Raw genomic sequence first — 17,888 nt, forward strand, 5'->3', positions numbered from 1 at the left:
TGGAATGCATACAAAATAGTATTTTTGATTTTTGATGTCTGTATGTTTTGTTCTGATAGTTTTGTACAATACTCAACAACAATATTGTGTTGTCAAAGGCTTATTATGTTTGTTTTTTTACTATTCAAGAGAGAAAAAGTGAGAGCTCGGAGTTTGCATTATTCTGAAATGTTTTGCTTAATTACATTTAAAATGTGAACATCATTTCCAAAAAGAAGTGCATTCAAATTTAAAAAATAATTTTGAGATTATTTGTCAATGAATAAACAAAAATGCTTAGAAGACTGTAAAATGCATAGGATGTATTTAAAACGATTTTCCTTTATGTAAATAAAGCTTAATTTGAACAGAGTCACGATGTTCCATCTCTTTCAAATGGGTCACTTGACTAAAGGTTTGGGAAACACTGCTCTAGAGATCAGTTTAGCAGCTAATATGCAATATCCTGTTTTAAATAGACATGTTAATTTATGTTGTACTTGTAAGGGCCTTTCCATGAAGGGTGTGTTAAGCTAACCTGACTCCGCCAGATGGATTTGCTCCGCATATCCATCTGGAAACCTTCCGTTGAAGTAATTTTGGGAAAGGGTGAAAATACTGGTCAGCTGATTGGCCTATGTTGGTGATAGACAAGCCAAATAAACCAATCAGATCAACAAAGCATATGACGTACTAACAGAGCGACGACGAAAACAAAACCTGTATAGGTTGTTTGGCGTTCACATACAACATAAATATAGACGTGTATATACCATACAAAAAACATTTTAATCTTCATCCTTTATGACTGACCCAACATTGCTTATGAACAAATTGCTAGTGCTTTTTGTAACTAACATTAACGTTTTTAAACTTACCATTTATATGTGACATGCACCTCATCAACGACAATCCCCACCAAGTCTTCACGGTATACTTCGGAGGAAAGCATATCCCTCCATTTCTCATAGAGTAACCAAGACTCTGGGCTACCAAACACCAACTGTATTCGGCCATGGAGGATGTCTGTATCGTTGATTCCTCCGAGCTGCATGGCAGAGACTCCTAGCTTCCCAGCCTCTCTGATCTGATATTCCATCAGGGCAACCAACGGAGATACTACCACTATTATGGGATTTTTCACCTTTCCCATTTTCTTCACGACAAGAGGAGCCAATTGATAGATCAAGCTCTTGCCAAAACCAGTCGGGAGAAGAGCAAAAACATCTTTTCCTCTGAGAAAAGCCTCCAGAGCAGTGTTTTGCTCTTCTTTCAGAGAAGAAATACTCTGTAATTCCGATAAAACTTGCTCGATAGCCACGCTAACGCTAGTTTAATCGGCTGAAGCCGCCATGTTCTTTAGACTGAACTGTTGCGCTTCTCGTTGCGTCACACCTCAACCCGCCTCAAAGCCAACGCTGATTGGACGTTTGTTTGGTGAACGGCTCCAAATTTTCTTTAACAGAAAGTAACCAGACTGATCTGCGAGTGAAACCTTGAAAGCTCGCGAGATTTCATCAGTAACAGTTTGTTTTATTTTTTGCAAGAAAACAGTTTCATGTTAAATTAGTAAGTACTTCTGTTATGTAGCATTAGAGTCTCCAACAACAAATAAGCTTTTGCTCTTGTACTTATTTACAATCTTCGTGTGCAATAAAATAAAATAAGTTACTTTAAATACTTGTACTTCCTCAAAGCTTACGGCTGAAAGTGGAAAGAAGGCTGGATGGAAAAAAGTGGCACCAACAACACAGCTAAATATCAACTTCAGAGTGTCTCTTTCAGAGAAAAGTCTGTTTTTACAAGTAGAGTGAGTTACGTTTCAAATTGATACAGCATTACAAAGCAAGGCGACACAGCAGAGTGAGTGAAGAAGAAGGTGTACATCTACAACTACATGAATTAACACAATGGATGGCTCTCAGTAAGAAGAAGCCGATAGATTTGTTCAAATAGTGACATTTTGGCCTTTATTCGCTTTGCATGGAAGTCCATCAACAAAACACAACTCAGATCCAGACCAAGGAGGCCATTCTTCTTGATCACAACCCTTTAGGTGATGCCATTGATGCCAACATGGACATCGAAGTCCCCCGAAGCACCATTTAATCCCTAGATGGACAATCCAGAGACCCAAAAAGACTGGCTGATGTGAACTGCTGTTCGCTGCCTTTTAAGCACAGACATCAATCCAAACCTTACCTCTTGCTACATTAAGTCATAAAGAGGTCAACCTTAGAGTAAAGCTTACGTTTTTTTTCAAGAGGAGCGAGTTTAGTTCAACATCTTTTCAGCTGTTTCATATTATTAAGTGTCTTCAAATACTAAGTCTGTGAAAGATTTATTATTTTAGAAATTATGAATGCATGTATTCAACCAAAGTGTATTAATTTCTCTGAAGAGGAACGAGAACACAAAGCAGTAATGATACCATTTTCAGCAAAGAGAGCAGATGTATAAAAATCTAAACCAAAAATCAGCCCTGCTATAGATAATAACAATGCTACAGTAATAACATGTGATTCACTTCATTTACTTTTCATTTACTTTCAGCTTGTAGGTCTATCTGTCTTATGCTGTTGAAGTTCATGGGTCATTTATAAATATGTTTATAGACATTTTATATATTACAGCTGGAAACTAGCAAGCACTTATTGTTGTCTGGACTTACTGTTGATAGCTTTAAGATAATTCTTAGCAATCTGAGATAAGGAAATTGAACAGAATCAGTTTAAATCACTTCAAAGGCTTCAAGACAGAAGACCGTTTCCAAAATGGAAAGACCTTTAAAGATTACAGGTAGATCAGTCATATAAGATGTTTAATATGAGACTGTTACAGGTTGCAGGTTTTGTGATGGAAATATGATTTCCCTACCTTTAAAATCATACTTTGTTTAAGTCTACAGAAGGAGAAACCTCTCGCTTGATGTTTCACATTATGTCCATAATGTTGAACTGTTAAATCCACCTGTTTTCTGCCAAAAGCTGTCAGGCAGCAAACTGCAGTGTTAACTTCGATCAGTCTTAATCCTTAATCTATATAAAAAGTATAAAGAAGTTAAGAAAACGGTGCAGGAAGGATGATAGAAAATCATCATAATTTAAAGTTAAATAATTATTTTAGTTTTGCAGATCTTCAGCCTTAGAGAACCCAGAAAGTTCATAGATACAGGAGAAAGAAATGGTAGAAAACATGGAATTATTTTTACCCTAAATAATCTCTAGGACCGTAGAGATAACTTCTAACAAGCTATAACTATCTACACATCAAAGATTCAGGTAGAACACATCTCATAATTAACCAAGTGATTTATACAAAGCCATCAAACATTTTTCGGTTGCTTCACTTCTTAAACAACTGATGCAATTCTTCACACATGGCAGCCATCAGCAATCAGCTGCAGGACAGCTATAAACTACTCAGCCAAAAATCACAGCCACTTAACAGATAAAGCAAACAAAACTGTTGAAAACTGAAAATGGAAATCTATATTACACACCCGAACACTACTTTGCAATTTTTCCAATTTACAGTTGTGTTGTTTCAAATAAGAATACTAAAGAAATGAAAGTGGTTGGAAATAAGCTGAAGGAAAGATAACAAATGCTTAAATCGCTGAAATATATAGTGAGCAGAGAACGCTGCCAGGAAAGAGGCGTCTGGTGATGGTAAACAGTGGAGATGAGCAGCTGGGTTGTACAGTAGAGCAGCAGTGTTTTATGTACGACTTACCTAAGCAAATGCATCAGATCCCAATTACAGCACCAAACAACATTTTTCAGCTCATAAACAATCAGCACAACACAGCAGCATCAACAAAGGAGCCAGCAAGCATCTTTTTTTTTTTTTAAGAATTACACCCGCTTTAGGATTTCATTCAGAAAGAAACAGATTTTATCCCATTTTCCACACAGTGGTGGCTTTCAAAAGAGCAAACCAGCACAACTCACCACTGGGCCCGGCTCCCCTCGATCGCCTCTGGCCCCTCTGATTCCAGGGCCTCCCTGTTGGAAACCAAAACAAAAATGGTAATTAGAGATGCAAGATCAATAACTTTAATCTGTTTTATGTAACTGAATGGAATTACAAAAAATGGATCCATAGTGAAGTATGGGAACAGCTGAAATGGAACAAGTATAATATTGAAACCAAAGCAGTTCAAACTGTATATTCAATTTTTTTGACAGGATGGATGAGTATGTGACATGATCTGTGTTTGCTAGGTTGACTATGGGCATCTCTAAAGCCCTGTAGTTATTCTGTGCTGTTTAACATGCCTACTTTACAATATTTATTGGCAGTGTTTCTTCATTATAAAGGAACATCTATCTATCTATCTATCTATCTATCTATCTATCTATCTATCTATCTATCTATCTATCTATCTATCTATCTATCTATCTATCTATCTATCTATCTATCTATCTATCTATCTATCTATCTATCTATCAGATAGCCAGGATAATCACAGTGTGTTGCTCACAGGCACTCCGGGAGGACCAGCCGGTCCTTTGCTGTCCTGTGTGCAGGTGCAGGCTTTGGGCAAGGCTGGACAGTCTGCCTCCTTCCTCTGGATGATGATGACGATGATGCAAATGACAAAGAAAAAATAAACTTAATATGGTGGCAAAATGGTTTACAATATGACAAAGCAAAGAAAGAAAACTTTTGATACTTAACATGAATCAAGTAAGCTGATGAAAATCTAGAAAATAATGTCCATCTGAACTGCCATAGCTTATTTGTTTTTTGCAACCATTTCTCTGACCTAGGCTTTACATTTTTGAACAAAGTTATACTCGTTAGCAAGTTTAAAAGGTTCATAAAACACAATTCACATACATCACCATGTGAATTTTGAGTTTGTACTTAATTTGGCACATCTTTGCTTTTTTTGCTTCACTTTACTTAGCCAGGTGCTCCAGGTAAGATATCCACCAAATCTTACGTCTTGGCCAAAATATACTTAAAGAAAATCTGAAAATTACTTAAAAATATCAAATTAGCAAACAAATACATTGTAAAAGACAACATAAATGTACTTCATTTTAACAGATGTGAGGAAAAGATCCAGAGACTGTTTGGACTCAGGGCGAATTTGAGCGTGAAAGTAACTTTCAGAACACGGTGGGAATATTTACAACATGTCAGTTATTATTCCAGATCTCCCACTGAAGCTTCTTCGGCCATTTTGTATTATTTTTGGAGACACAGTAGCAATCTGAAAAGAGATTCAAACAAATTTTAAGTTTGACCTTACCAGACCGGGAAGTTCACAGCATTTGTCTCTGCTGGCCCATGAAGTGCTGCATACAATGTCAAAGTTCTGGAGCTGGAACTGCAGGAGAAATGACATAAGATACAAGTTTGAATACAGCAAAAAGTAACTAAATAATTTTAAATAAATATGTTTTTACAGTGATGATTTGGATCTCTCTCTCACTCTCATTAAACTTACAGATGACTTCTTGTATAACTAAGTGAATTTCCCTGTGGGTTAAAACCCATCTTTGGTTGTGGGAACACTTGTACTATTAATATATGAAAAGAAAATCCACTCTGGTTCTCTGTGACTGAAGAAGTGTGTGTTTGTCTCGCTAACATTGGTATCTGCACAATGAACAATAAAGAACAAATTAAAAATCAGCAACTGTAACTGTAACCTCTTAGCATGGGCCCTCGCTGAAATGTGTCCGAATTTGCAAAAGAAAAGCAGAAAAAAAAAAAAAATCTCCAGTAAGTTTTACAACAAAATCAGTTTCAAAGACTGTACTCCAGATGTAGGGAAACAGAAACTGAATAAAAGGATAAAACGACTAATATAGAAGTCCTGCCGCTGCTCTGGACATTTATTGTAATTAATGCGACACAGGAGGTCTTGTTGAGATGATCTTTGTGACCTAGCCAATCAGATGGACTGATAATAACATGACTGAAGATGATAGGCCTGCTGGGAGCCTAATTACACTCTGTGTTCATGCCTGGAGACTCTTAAAAACCTAACTTAAAGTTTGCAACATATCACAGTGAAAATTTAATGGCTTCAGTATTCTACCCTTCTTTTATTAAATTAAATTACTTTCATGCATCTTAAAGTCCTTTCTTAAAACTATCAGTATAGTCATCAAGCAAAACCACATATCAGATCTTACAGCATTTACAGACTTTTTTTGCTACAACATTGATCAGATCTGGATATAGAGTAAAGTGGAATCAAGTGCCTGAGTGTGAGAAGAGAAGATACAAACAGCTGCATGTGGTACACTGAGTGTCCACGGCGTTTTTACCGGTGCAGAGTTGTCCTTGTTCTCCCGAGAGCGAACCATCCTCCCCAGAACTTCCATTCCATCTGTGGTGATGTTTCCTGCCGCGTTGATGAATTTCTCTGACACCATTTTGCAGTCGATGAACACTTTGGCACTCGTCTTGCTGATTGCAATGTGCAGCTGCATAAAAAAAAAAAAAAAAAAAAAAACACAATTTCATGAATTTCTTAAAGTGGTCTTTGTGCAACTAACATTTATTGCTTTGGGACCAGAATGTTATAACAATATTAATAATTGCAGTAGTTACAACAGATAAGACGGTATACCTGTAGTATGTTCTGCAACATTTTTTTTTTTCACATTAAGTAGCGCCTACGAGGCAGAGAGAAAATGTGGCTGTTCAAGCAGAAGGAGAAGAGCTCCCTCTGCCTGTGTGCAGGTGTAAATGAATCCAGTTTCTCTTCTGACAATTTCCCTGCAGATAAAACTGAAACAATCACGCAACACCCACTACATGAAATTAAAGTCTCTCAGTTGGGGAACATAAACCATATCTAAAACTGAATTAATTTATGGTGCCAGAACCAGGGCTGGATGTGGACCTGGTATTCAAAATCGGGTCAGTGCATGGCTTTGAAATTAAATCTACCTCCATAAATGACTGAATTGATGCTTTAAAGAGTACCTGGATTAGTAAAAATCTAAAAAAAACAAAGAAAAAAATTATAAAAAGTAATAATAATAACAAAAACTAATGGTAACAAACACTAAAAACACTCATGGTCCCTTCTTTGTCTTGATAGATGCATGTAACATGCTTGTAGCCTGTGGTATAAAAACAAAATCATTGAGTTCGTTAGTGGAACAGCTTCTTGACAAAACTCTGTCACTAAAGGAGCTCCTTTGCAGTCAGAAGTTATGACGCAAAGGGTAACAGAGGTACTCCAGGACAGCGCTTAGCTTGGACTAAATCCTCTTCTACCTCACCAGGTCAGCCCATTTAGTCTCTGTTGGTCTCCTTTACCCCTACCCTCCAGCACATTCCAGCATACAATAAAACACTAGACATGTTAGACTTGTTAAATATATAATTAATACTAGAGAACAGCCTCCTCAGGAGGACGTCCACTTTGTCTGCTCTTCTCCTTCCTTTTAGGGAAGTATAAAATATCAGCTTTAGTGTCGATATCGTCAGTCATTTTTTAACCTATAAGTAAAATTAGATTGATTTAAACAACCAATATTTATTTCCCGCTCACATTTTCTGCATGTGTTTATACAAGGAGAGGGTGTTGGCCATGTGGTATTTGTTTGGGGCATGTGCCAGTGATAGTGATGCCGCACGAGATTATGGGAAGTTTAATTGATGCAGAGAAGTCGTCAAAATGCAGGTTACTGGACATTACAGCAAAGTTTATATCTTATATCAACATTGGCTTAAAATTTTCCTATTGGACCATAGATGCGATCGCTGTTGGAAGACGAGTCCATGTGGGACTGGAAGGGCTCTTCTCTCCATGGTGGCGGCACACCTCTGTTAACACGACAGATGCAGGTGTTGTTCTTAGCGGCATGGATGTTGAGTGCTGAACTGAGAAGTCCCTCTCTCTCAGAAATGTGACACCCTGACAAGCTGTTGTGAGCTATTCTATTTAATTGGTGTCAAAGACACATTAACAGCACCGTGTTCAGCATCCATAAAAAGAGTTTAAGGAGATGATGAGATTAAAATGCGAGAATGCAGAAGACAAAGAAGCGAAGGTAACTTATGTTCTGTTGGTTTACATTAAATGCACTAATTTAGAATTATTAAACATATTTTAAAATAAAACTGTATTTATTTAGTGTTCTTATCTTAGATTAATGCCTGTGACCAAATGTTTGTGCTAAAGACAAATCTGTATGCTTTTCTCTAACTGCACACAGATTAACTCCAAATTCAAACAGCGAACACACAGAGAGACTTTTTATATCTCATCAATGTCTAACTATGGCAGTTTTCTGACAACATGAATCCACCAGTAACTTTGTATGATTAGATCCTTTTGACCTTCTTTATGTTCCTCTTCTGACTTGTAATATAATCATCAACTCAGACAGCAGAATCTCCTTAATGTTTAGCTTCATTATGAAGGCGGAAGATGAACAGTTTCCTGTTCTAAATATCTCAGCATGTGAGTTCCTCTTTAACCTCATTTTCCAGATATCTTGTCTTCATTTCAAACTGCAAAACATTCCTTGTTAGAAGATGTTTCTCCAATTATGATCCTGTGGCCATAAAAGGAGCCAGGTCATTCATGCCTGAAACCACGATTAAGCACCGAACAAGTCGGACTCCTGCCTCTGGGTACAGAATCAGTATTGACTCGTGTTTATGGGCGATGATGGGACGGAATGGGTGATGGATAGCTGGATTGGGGCTGTCTAGGCTTCAAATGCATTAATCCTCATGAATCCACAGCATTAAGTTGGGGACTGATAAAAACTGTCCAGAGGAGATATTAATTAAACACAAAAGACATTCAAACGTCATGTATGGACAAAAACATAACAGTGAAGAAAATATCCCAACACGGAAAAATGAACGTTGCTGCTTCATACATGGAAAGGGAAGCTGGTCAGACGTTTAAATACGGGGAAGTCCTAGAAAAAAAGCTGAAAAAGGCCAGCCAGACTTGAGGCTGGGGTGGAAGTTCACCTTCTAGCAGGCCAGCAGTCCTAAATCTGCAGCCAGAGCTACAATGGGAAGGTTCAGAAACAAAGCACATTCATGTGCAAAGAGTCCAAACCCAAAATGTTAAAGAATCTGAGGCAATACTTAAAAATATTGACGTTCAGAGAGGTTCTGCATCCAATCTGGCTCACTTTGGCGATTATGAAAAAGAAAAAGCAGGGTGCTGCTGGGAAGAGGGAGGTCTTGCATCGCTGCGGCCCGATATCTGATAAGAGGAGCATAACTGATGGACGGATGGGTAGAAGAAAAGACAATTAAGAGTTTGTAATCACTTTCTATTGAAAACACAATGTGCCCCTGAGCTTTAAACAATCCCTACACTACAAAAATGATTTTGCTTTTAGCTGGAGCTTTTTTTTAAGTATCTTTAACGTTCATAGAGGAATTTGGAGCAGAAGAAAATATTATTGCGGTCTTCTGTTTTTTATTTCAGAAGAAAAAAATCACGTCTACCACATTTCTAAATAAGGCAGGACATAGAGAACTATTTTGCTGAATAGTTTCAGTTGTGTGAGTCATTCTCCTTGCAACCTGTGAACATAGGAGCTGAAGTGAAGAGAAAAGCTGTACAAATACTAATATTGTTATTTCACAGCACCAGAGGGCCATCAGAATCTGGCAATAGATGTTCCCGATTCTGATTGGCTGGAAGATAATTATTATTATCCTCTCAAATCTGACAGAGTTCCCTCTTTAATATCTTCAATGGTGTTACTAGGCAACACCGTTTGGTTTCCACAGGGGAGGAAAGTGGGCTCATTGAAAAAAAAAGACCCCAGCCTCGTGTACGGAGCGTTTAAAACAAGCAGGCCCATTAGACAAACACGTCCCGGCATGAAAAAGTTGTGGCTCTAATGCACAAGATGAAAAAAAAAAAAAAAAAGCTGAGCATGCAGATGTAGGATCATTTTTATCCGGCAACCTTTCAGCTGGTACAACGTATGTGCAATAGCCATTGACGGTGATAAAATGAAGCCTCTGCTCAGAATCTAACCACGCAGCACTTTCCTGCGGTTCTGTGGGGGAGTGCTGAGCTATATTGTGCTTTATAAGGTCATCGCTGCCAAACAATTGACAAAATATGTCTTACATCCAAGACGTATTGCTATTTTTATGAAACTGACTCAGAGTTACTATGTGTGTGGGGGAGGGGGGGGGGGGTTAACTATGAACTGGTTGGTACGATTTATTTATTTTTTTAAAACTTGGCCACTGTTCTAAAAGTCTAAGAATAGCACAACTTTAGACGTAAAGCTGTGCTCCCACCGCGCGTCTTTCCATCTTCTGGGCCCACTGGTGCGCGTGTATGCGGCGGTAAATCCATACTTGTATACGCATGCAGGAAGTGCAGGAAGTTTCAGAGACTTGAGTTAAATCCTGCTGAGAATGTGAAGTGTGAAGGACTACCGCCTTATCTGAGCACACAGCTTGTGGAAGAACATTTCCACACTCTTAGAATATTGTCATAAGTCACCTTTTCATACATGTTTAAAAAAAAAAAAAAAGACTGGTAAACTACAACTGGAGGAGACCATATAACCTTCAAGGTGGGTTAAAAAGGAAAAGTCATGCGATTTTGCTGATTATCGCATTGGGTATCTCCTTTAATCCCCGACTGCATGGCCCTATACAGATGTCGGATTGACTTATCAGGAAGGCAGAGGAGGTTCTGGTCCTCCGGGGTTAGAAAATCAACTCTGACTCACTCAGGCTTGTGCGGCGCACACACATAAGCGCACGTCGACTGAGCAGAACAAAAGGTGAAATGGTAAGCGGGGTAAGCTCTGCTGACAGCAAGCAGACAGAAGCGACTGCAGATCAGTGCGCCAGTCCCTCCTCCCTGACGATAACGCAACGCGACCGTGAGCAGGTTCAGACTCGGGGCATGACTCAACTGCAGTCAGCCTCTTGGGACACGAGCCGATGTTGCGCCGCTCACAAACCATGTGGATTAAAAAAAAACAGTATAAGGCAGGACGGAGAGATGCTGAGAACAGGAAGCTGAGCTGGACAAATCAATGAGCTGATAAGCGGGACAACTGGGCTGAATAAGACAATAGTGAGATGATGAAACAGCTGCCACTCAGTCACAGACTCGGTTTGTTTGTCCATAAAACAAGGATGTTAGTGAGTTACCTAAAGCGTGTCAGCCATGGTCAACAAGCACCTTAAAACTTTATTTTATCATTTGTTTCTGTTTTTCTCTGGAATACAAGGAGTAAATATAGTGTTCCAATACAGGGGAATGTTCTGTCGGTTCTGAAGCATCAATTTCCTTCTTCCTTTTGTTGAAATACTCACCATGACTCAGTATCAAAGTCTGCACCCAGGCCGGCTGTTATAGGTGACTTAGTCGGTAGTAAAAATAAATAAAGCCTACATTTTGTATGCAGCAGAACGTCCTGATCCAGGTACCTACGGGTCGGTGTATAGGGTATCAGATATTTAAACAACAAGGGCAGGGTGCCGTTCTAACCTTGTGGAAGCTCCCGAAGAAGAGTTTTTGGATTTCTGGACCTTCAAATGTGACCGTCTGAAAATCTCCTCTGTAGTCGTTGTTGAAGAACGTCAGAGTTTTCCCTCCGTCTGCAGCAAGACACACAAACTTGTGTAAAAAAAAAGGACAACAATAAAAGCAAACACATTCAAATGTATGTTTTTTATGGACCAGGTTCTCCAGGTTCTGAAAACTAAGACCTGGATTAAGTGGCCTTTACGCTGCACAACGTGTCAAAATAAAGCAATGCAATAACATGGTCCTTCAATATGGTTCCTTAATAGTGTGTTCAGAAATGTTCAACTTCATAATTGCTGCTTCTGTCCAGATGACTGGCCTCACGTGGAGGCAGGTATTACTTATAACCTTAAACAATCCCCGCCACATTTATTTGCCTGCCTGGTAAAGGTGGCTTTTGTTTGTATGACCTTCTTTTGCAAATAGAATAGCACCTTAGCCGTCTGCCATGACATTTTACAGGGTTGGAGAATATAGAGAGAGACCTTTTCTTTTGTCTTTTCAAAAAAAAAAAAAAAAAAAAGAAAATCAACAGTTAAAGGTGACAAAATTCAGACAGTGACATAATTCTCCTGTTTCTTGACCTGACAGCATTTTTTCTCCTTTATCGGCTCTTCCATGTATAACAGAGTAGGTGTCCATTAAAGCGTTAGTCTTATCTAACTGCAAACACGTTACTGACAGACCACTTAAACCCATGGTCGACACTGCTGTGACATTCAAGTCAATACTGTAAATCCAAATTGAATTCCCGCCTGTCCGCCATGGTGCTGGGAGTTGCCATGTAACAGTAAGTTTTCTACAGGTGGGAATCCCCAACTGGACAGAAGCTTGTTAGGATGAAAACATTGCTGATAAGTGAGACTCGTGTACATGGCTGGATTGCATTTTATATACCGTATTTTCCGGACTATAAGGCACACTTAAAAGACTTAAATTTTTCTCAAAAATTGATGGTGCGCCTTATATGTGATCACCGTTGTGCTTACTGACCAATTTCATGTGGTACAATACGCTTAATAATCTGTTAAAATGTGTAAGTACGACTTTGGTTAGCAATAAAGCCGCTCCGCTCAATGGATATTTGGGGCATTACGATACATTGTGTCACCACCTGAATGGACCCCTGAGCTGTCTACAACACTGCCTGACTGTAATGTCTAAACTAGAAGTGCATTCATCTAAGGCAGCCCTCGCCCAGAGTAACCACTAGCAACAATAAACCTAGTAAGTTAATTCAATATACACTGCAAAAACGGAACTTAAAATAAGTAAAATTTTCTTAAAATAGGGTGTATTTGTCCTTGATTTGAGAAGGTAAATAAGACTATTTGCCAATGGAATAAGATTTTTGCACTTAAAATAGGAACAACTCATCTCCATCATCTTATTTCAAGTGCAGGATGTCTAATTATCTTATTTTAGGGGTAAAAATACTCATTCCATTGGCAAATAATAATTTTTACCTGCTTAAATCAAGGACAAATACACTAACTTTAAGAATATTTTACTTATTTTTAGATCCGTTTTTGCAGTGTAAATATAAGTAAATATTCATTTACACCTGCAATATAAGTTTATTTTGGCCTTAAATTAGAAACAGGGCAGTGTAGTCCAACTACACGGATAGCTCCCCCTTTCAGGAGAGAGCTGTGTACTTGAAGGGGCGGAGTGATATTACACACTTGGGAAGAATATTCAATGCACCTTATAATCCGGTGTGGCATATTTATGGATGAAGACACACACAGAAAATAGAAATTGACAGTGTGCCTTATAACCTAGTCCGCCTTATGGTCCGAAAGATACGGTAAACAGAAAAATGTATATAGAATGAACACCATTTTGTCAAGATGGTGGAAATGTAAAACATCCAGCATTTCATGTTTACTTTTTCTTGTGTAATAATTTTTCATCTGAAGAATGCAAAGTTATTCCCACTCACTGTCCAGGATGACTCCAGTAAGCGGATCGTTGTTCTTATTGAGGATCTCCCAGAGTGCGAAGGGCTCCTCTGGCGTATCGGGCAGCACTCTGAACAGCAGGGTGATGGTGTAGTCAGAGGGAAGTCCCTCGGGATGGATAAACCTGGAGTCAGAGCATCAGATGCAAGTAAGATCTTCTGTGACAGGATTATGTTACAACTCCACGGTGATTGCAGGTGCTGTTGACTAAAAACATCAAAGCTGTGCTTTGCTTTCCAAAATCCCTGCCCCTACGTCTCACTTCAGCAAGCGTGTTATGTCGTCCCATCTGTGATGCTTGTGAAGTTGTTATACCTGGTTGGCTGTGCCATCAGAGCATTGCTGTGCAGGTGGAAACAAGGGAACGCGTTGAAGGTGCCAGGCACCATGGAAACACCAGAGATGCTGTTGTACTTGTTTTCAACAAGTCCAAACAGCTCCATCATACGGAAACCTGCAGACAGATGGTGGGAGGGACATCTTGTTCACAGCACAGAGGATCAGACCATGAAACCAGAGGTGATTCAAGATATTTAGCTCAAACAGTTTAGTTTACTTTAAAAGACAGAAAAAAGTTAGAGAGCAAGTGTTAACCTCATTATTCTGTCTGCTGCAGATCATCTGCTCCCATCTACCTTAAAATTCCTTCGTCCTCATCTCTCTAGCCGGCCCTCCATTTGATCTTAGTCTCTTCCCCCTCACTGGCATTTCCATATTCAACACCCTTTTTGCTAGTTTATCCTTAATCACTCATCTGGACAAGCCCAGACTATCTTGGACTTTCCTCACTAACTGCTAAACCTGAGCTGAACTCTCAAAAACTTATTTCTAATTCTGTTTGTTTTGATCCCATCAAATCAAACTCTTAAGTTCCACTTCCTGATTTTTATTTATTTGTGCCGCTGTTTCCAAACCACACAGCATAGCAGCTTTCATTACATCTTTGTAAAACTTCCCTTTCACTCTTGCGGTTTCTGTCACAGATCATCCCTGACATTTGTCTCCATCCCCTCCACAGGTGCTTACGCTTGCCCAGCTTTGCTACCCTTAGCCGTCGCTGCTTCCCTGCTCCACCTTTCTTGCTCTTCTTTCCAAAATCTGCCCTTTCATTTCTCTCTTCTCTCCAGAGCATACCTCCAACTCTCCAGACTTTAAAGACCACAATGCTGTCTGCTGACATCACAACCTGTATAAACTTCTGCCGGACCTTATCTGCAAACCTGTCCGTCACTGCAGACGAAAACAGTTTCAGCGCTGGTCCTTTCCCCTCTTTCTAGGGATCCGTCTGTCACAAATCATCCCTGACATTCATCTTCATTTACTCTACAGATAAACTTGTCCACCTGGAGTATTTCGACTCCTTACAGCCTCTGTTCAGCTTTCCTCTCAGCAGTTCACACCATTATACCGTCTTGCTTCTCCTGGCGTTCTCTCCTTTTCTGTCCAGACATGACTGCCTTCGACCTGCTACCCATTCTCACTACCTATTACAGTGTTGCCTGCAAACATCTTTATCTATAAGGAGCCCTGCCAGACATTACTCAACCTGCCCACCAGCAACGCCAACGAGAAGGGCTGATCTCTGGAACTCCTGCATGAGCCCTTCCACACACCTCGTCCCTGTCGTGTCCCTGTCCACGTAGATGGTAATCCTACTGACTATATATAGCGTTTTGCTAGACAAAGCGACCATTCCCTAGGGCCACACTCACAGTCACGCTCAGATCCTCTGACGTATCTTAGACCGATAGGCAGATATGCAAGCAACTTGGGGTTAAGTGGAGCCGACTGCGAAACCTTTATTGAACCCACAACAATCGAATTGCACAACTACTCTAACCACACATCTCTAACCACACGACTCTAACCCTAACCCTCAGCCGCCCTCCCATAAGTCTCAGCTACATTTGTCTTCCTCATTTAGCAACACAATCCTTTCCTCAGCGTTACAATGTGCCTTTCTCTTAATAGGGAAAAACAGTGCAAGTCCTTCCTTTCTTTATACTTGTCCACAGATTTTCAAAACAAACGTCACGTCTCCAGTGTTTGTCTTCTGCTTAAAACCCCTCCCCCACAAAGAGATCCTCTCCTCACTTCTGAGCCAAGCTTCAAAAAACAGCTTTTCTATGTCTTAGTGGAATGACTCAGCAGCTTTATTCCTCAGTACTTATTGTCTACCAATATGGCATACCAACAGGCACAACAAACAGATGCAAAAATAATCATTTGTGTAAATGTCCTAAAATGGGGACACAAAGATCTAAAAGGGTATCTGTTTGTGCAAACAGTGTGAAATTATGTTCTTATCAAGGTTGCCCTTTAATACATTGTAAGCAGTCCTATAACAGTTACCTGGGGTTGTGCTGCCACTCATTGGTATTGACGGACAAGCTGTTATAGGCAAAAATAAGAATAAAAAAAAATTAAAAATCAGCACAGCAGCAAAATAAATGTCACATGCTGTTTATCTGGAGGAATGGAAGTTGTACCCTAACAGAGACTTACTGGCAGTGGCGGCCTCGCACACAAAGGTCACCAGCTTCTCTTCAATCCTCTGAAAGGCATCCAGGTCGTCCACAAAGAAGACGTGCCTGTCGCTCGGCTTACTGGCTATGCTCACCAGCTCTCCGTAGTCGGCGTCAGCGAAGCCGATCGCAAAGACAATGTAACCTTTACAAGAAGGCAGATAAAAAATATATATGTTTGTGCTCAGCACTGCATTCAGTAACTGGAATTTATACCAGTTACAAATAAAGTCCTTTTTAGTAAAGTATGATTAAACCAAATATAACAATAAGGAAATAGCTCACTGACAAACTAATGATGTATTAATAATTGCAAAAAGGGAACTAAAAGTAAGTAACATTTTCTTGAATTGAGTGCATTTATCCTTGATTAGCGCAGGCAAGTAAGACTATTTGCCAGTGGAGTAAGATTTCTGCACTTAAAATAAGAACAGTTCATCTCTATCATCTTATTCCAAGAGGTATTATAGGGGTAAAAATACTAATTTCATTGGCCAATAGTCCTAATTAGCTGCTCAAATCAAGGAAAAATATACTCATTTTCAGGAAAATTGCACTTACTTTCAGTTCCCTTTTTGCAGTAAGCATTATAACTGCTCCTAATAAAGTTATGTGATGCATTATGACTGTAAATAAACTGGCACAGGTCATTTCCTGTCCGCTAAGCAATAGTGTTAATGAATTGTTATATTGTGGAATAAAACGAAAGCACTAGTAATATGTTCATGGCAAATGAACAAAAACTAAGATGCATGTGTACCTGTTGGGGATCGCTACAATCTGGTAAACCTATTTGCACACAAAAAAAGTACCTATACAAGTGTAAGACTAAGTTATTAAGAGAATATAAAATACTACAGTAAAAGCCAATAAGCAACAGACGTTAGGACAGCTACCCAACATTATCCAAAACAAAATAGGACAGACTGGAGTTTCAGGTTTTCTGTTTAACCATAAGAAAGAAACATCAGTTCCGACCTGCCATCTGCATTTCTTTGGAAACTTTGTTGACGTCATCCTGGGATCGGCCATCGGTAAGAACCACGAGGACGTTGGGGATCCCTCTCCTGGCTCCTCCCTCAGCGGTGTAGATGTTTTCCTTCACATGCTGGATGGCTCGACCTGTTTGAAGAGATGAAACTTGTCAATCGCCCAATAACAGAGCAGGTACCATTTTGCATTCACTGATAAACGTCAGAAAGTTTGAGCGTTTTCATTCTGGTTATTTCCCTTCAGCAGAGAACCTAGAAGTTTAGGAAACAGCGCAAATAATTAGTGTACCCTTTTATGGCGGAGAGAAATGAAGGTTTTAACTCACACAGCCTGGGTCTAAAAAGTCAATAGGAGAGCAGCTTGTGTGCAGAAAACAGGCTTTGATTCATCCTCCCCTGCCGGTTTATTCACATTCTTGCTGAAATAATTTGTGGACTACAAAGCAAAGTTACATCAGAAAACAAAATCTCCATTACAAATTGAAATAAACTGCATGAGGAATGGAAGATTGCAGATTATGGATCAGTGTTGCTAAATAAATTGCCGCCTCGGAGGGTTCGTCTTTCTGCCAGAAGTGGGATCAACCCTCGCCACATGCCAATACTGGCCTGAGGGTTTGAGATTTTAATTTGGCGCCAGTAAAATTGCTACGTCTCAGATGTTTGTGGCAGCAACCTTTGAAGTTTTATGTGCTGCTGCACAGTTTCTGTACCAGAAAACGAAACAAAAACCATCCAATGACTCGCCACGTAAGTTTACTTGTGTAATTGACAGCATACTAGATTTTTCTACTTGATAAATAGCCTTAAAATTGGAACTTTTACTATGACGACTGGTCATGTTGTCTACTGCGTGCAAATAAATATCTAAAAGGGCTGCGTCACAGGGAACAAGCAGAGATTTTTGTGT

The 17,888-nt window shown here is 39.5% G+C and overlaps 1 protein-coding gene across 4 annotated transcripts in view; it reads right to left on the reverse strand.

The window, feature by feature from the left end:
- LOC105921420 (collagen alpha-1(XIV) chain-like) overlaps nucleotides 1-17,888 on the reverse strand; it is a 443,569-nt gene that overhangs the window by 245,368 nt on the left and 180,313 nt on the right. For all 4 annotated transcript variants that reach the window (XM_036145490.1, XM_036145487.1, XM_036145488.1 and 1 more), the window contains exons 25-34: nucleotides 16,965-17,108; nucleotides 15,967-16,131; nucleotides 15,814-15,852; nucleotides 13,777-13,915; nucleotides 13,443-13,585; nucleotides 11,459-11,568; nucleotides 6,270-6,428; nucleotides 5,243-5,320; nucleotides 4,466-4,552; nucleotides 3,933-3,986 (exon numbers count right to left, since the gene is read on the reverse strand). In XM_036145490.1, the coding sequence (XP_036001383.1) occupies nucleotides 3,933-3,986; nucleotides 4,466-4,552; nucleotides 5,243-5,320; nucleotides 6,270-6,428; nucleotides 11,459-11,568; nucleotides 13,443-13,585; nucleotides 13,777-13,915; nucleotides 15,814-15,852; nucleotides 15,967-16,131; nucleotides 16,965-17,108 (1,118 nt within the window). The remainder of the gene's footprint in view (nucleotides 1-3,932; nucleotides 3,987-4,465; nucleotides 4,553-5,242; nucleotides 5,321-6,269; nucleotides 6,429-11,458; nucleotides 11,569-13,442; nucleotides 13,586-13,776; nucleotides 13,916-15,813; nucleotides 15,853-15,966; nucleotides 16,132-16,964; nucleotides 17,109-17,888) is intronic.

The sequence above is a fragment of the Fundulus heteroclitus genome, chromosome 13, assembly GCF_011125445.2.
Source record: "Fundulus heteroclitus isolate FHET01 chromosome 13, MU-UCD_Fhet_4.1, whole genome shotgun sequence".
Lineage (NCBI taxonomy): Eukaryota > Metazoa > Chordata > Actinopteri > Cyprinodontiformes > Fundulidae > Fundulus > Fundulus heteroclitus.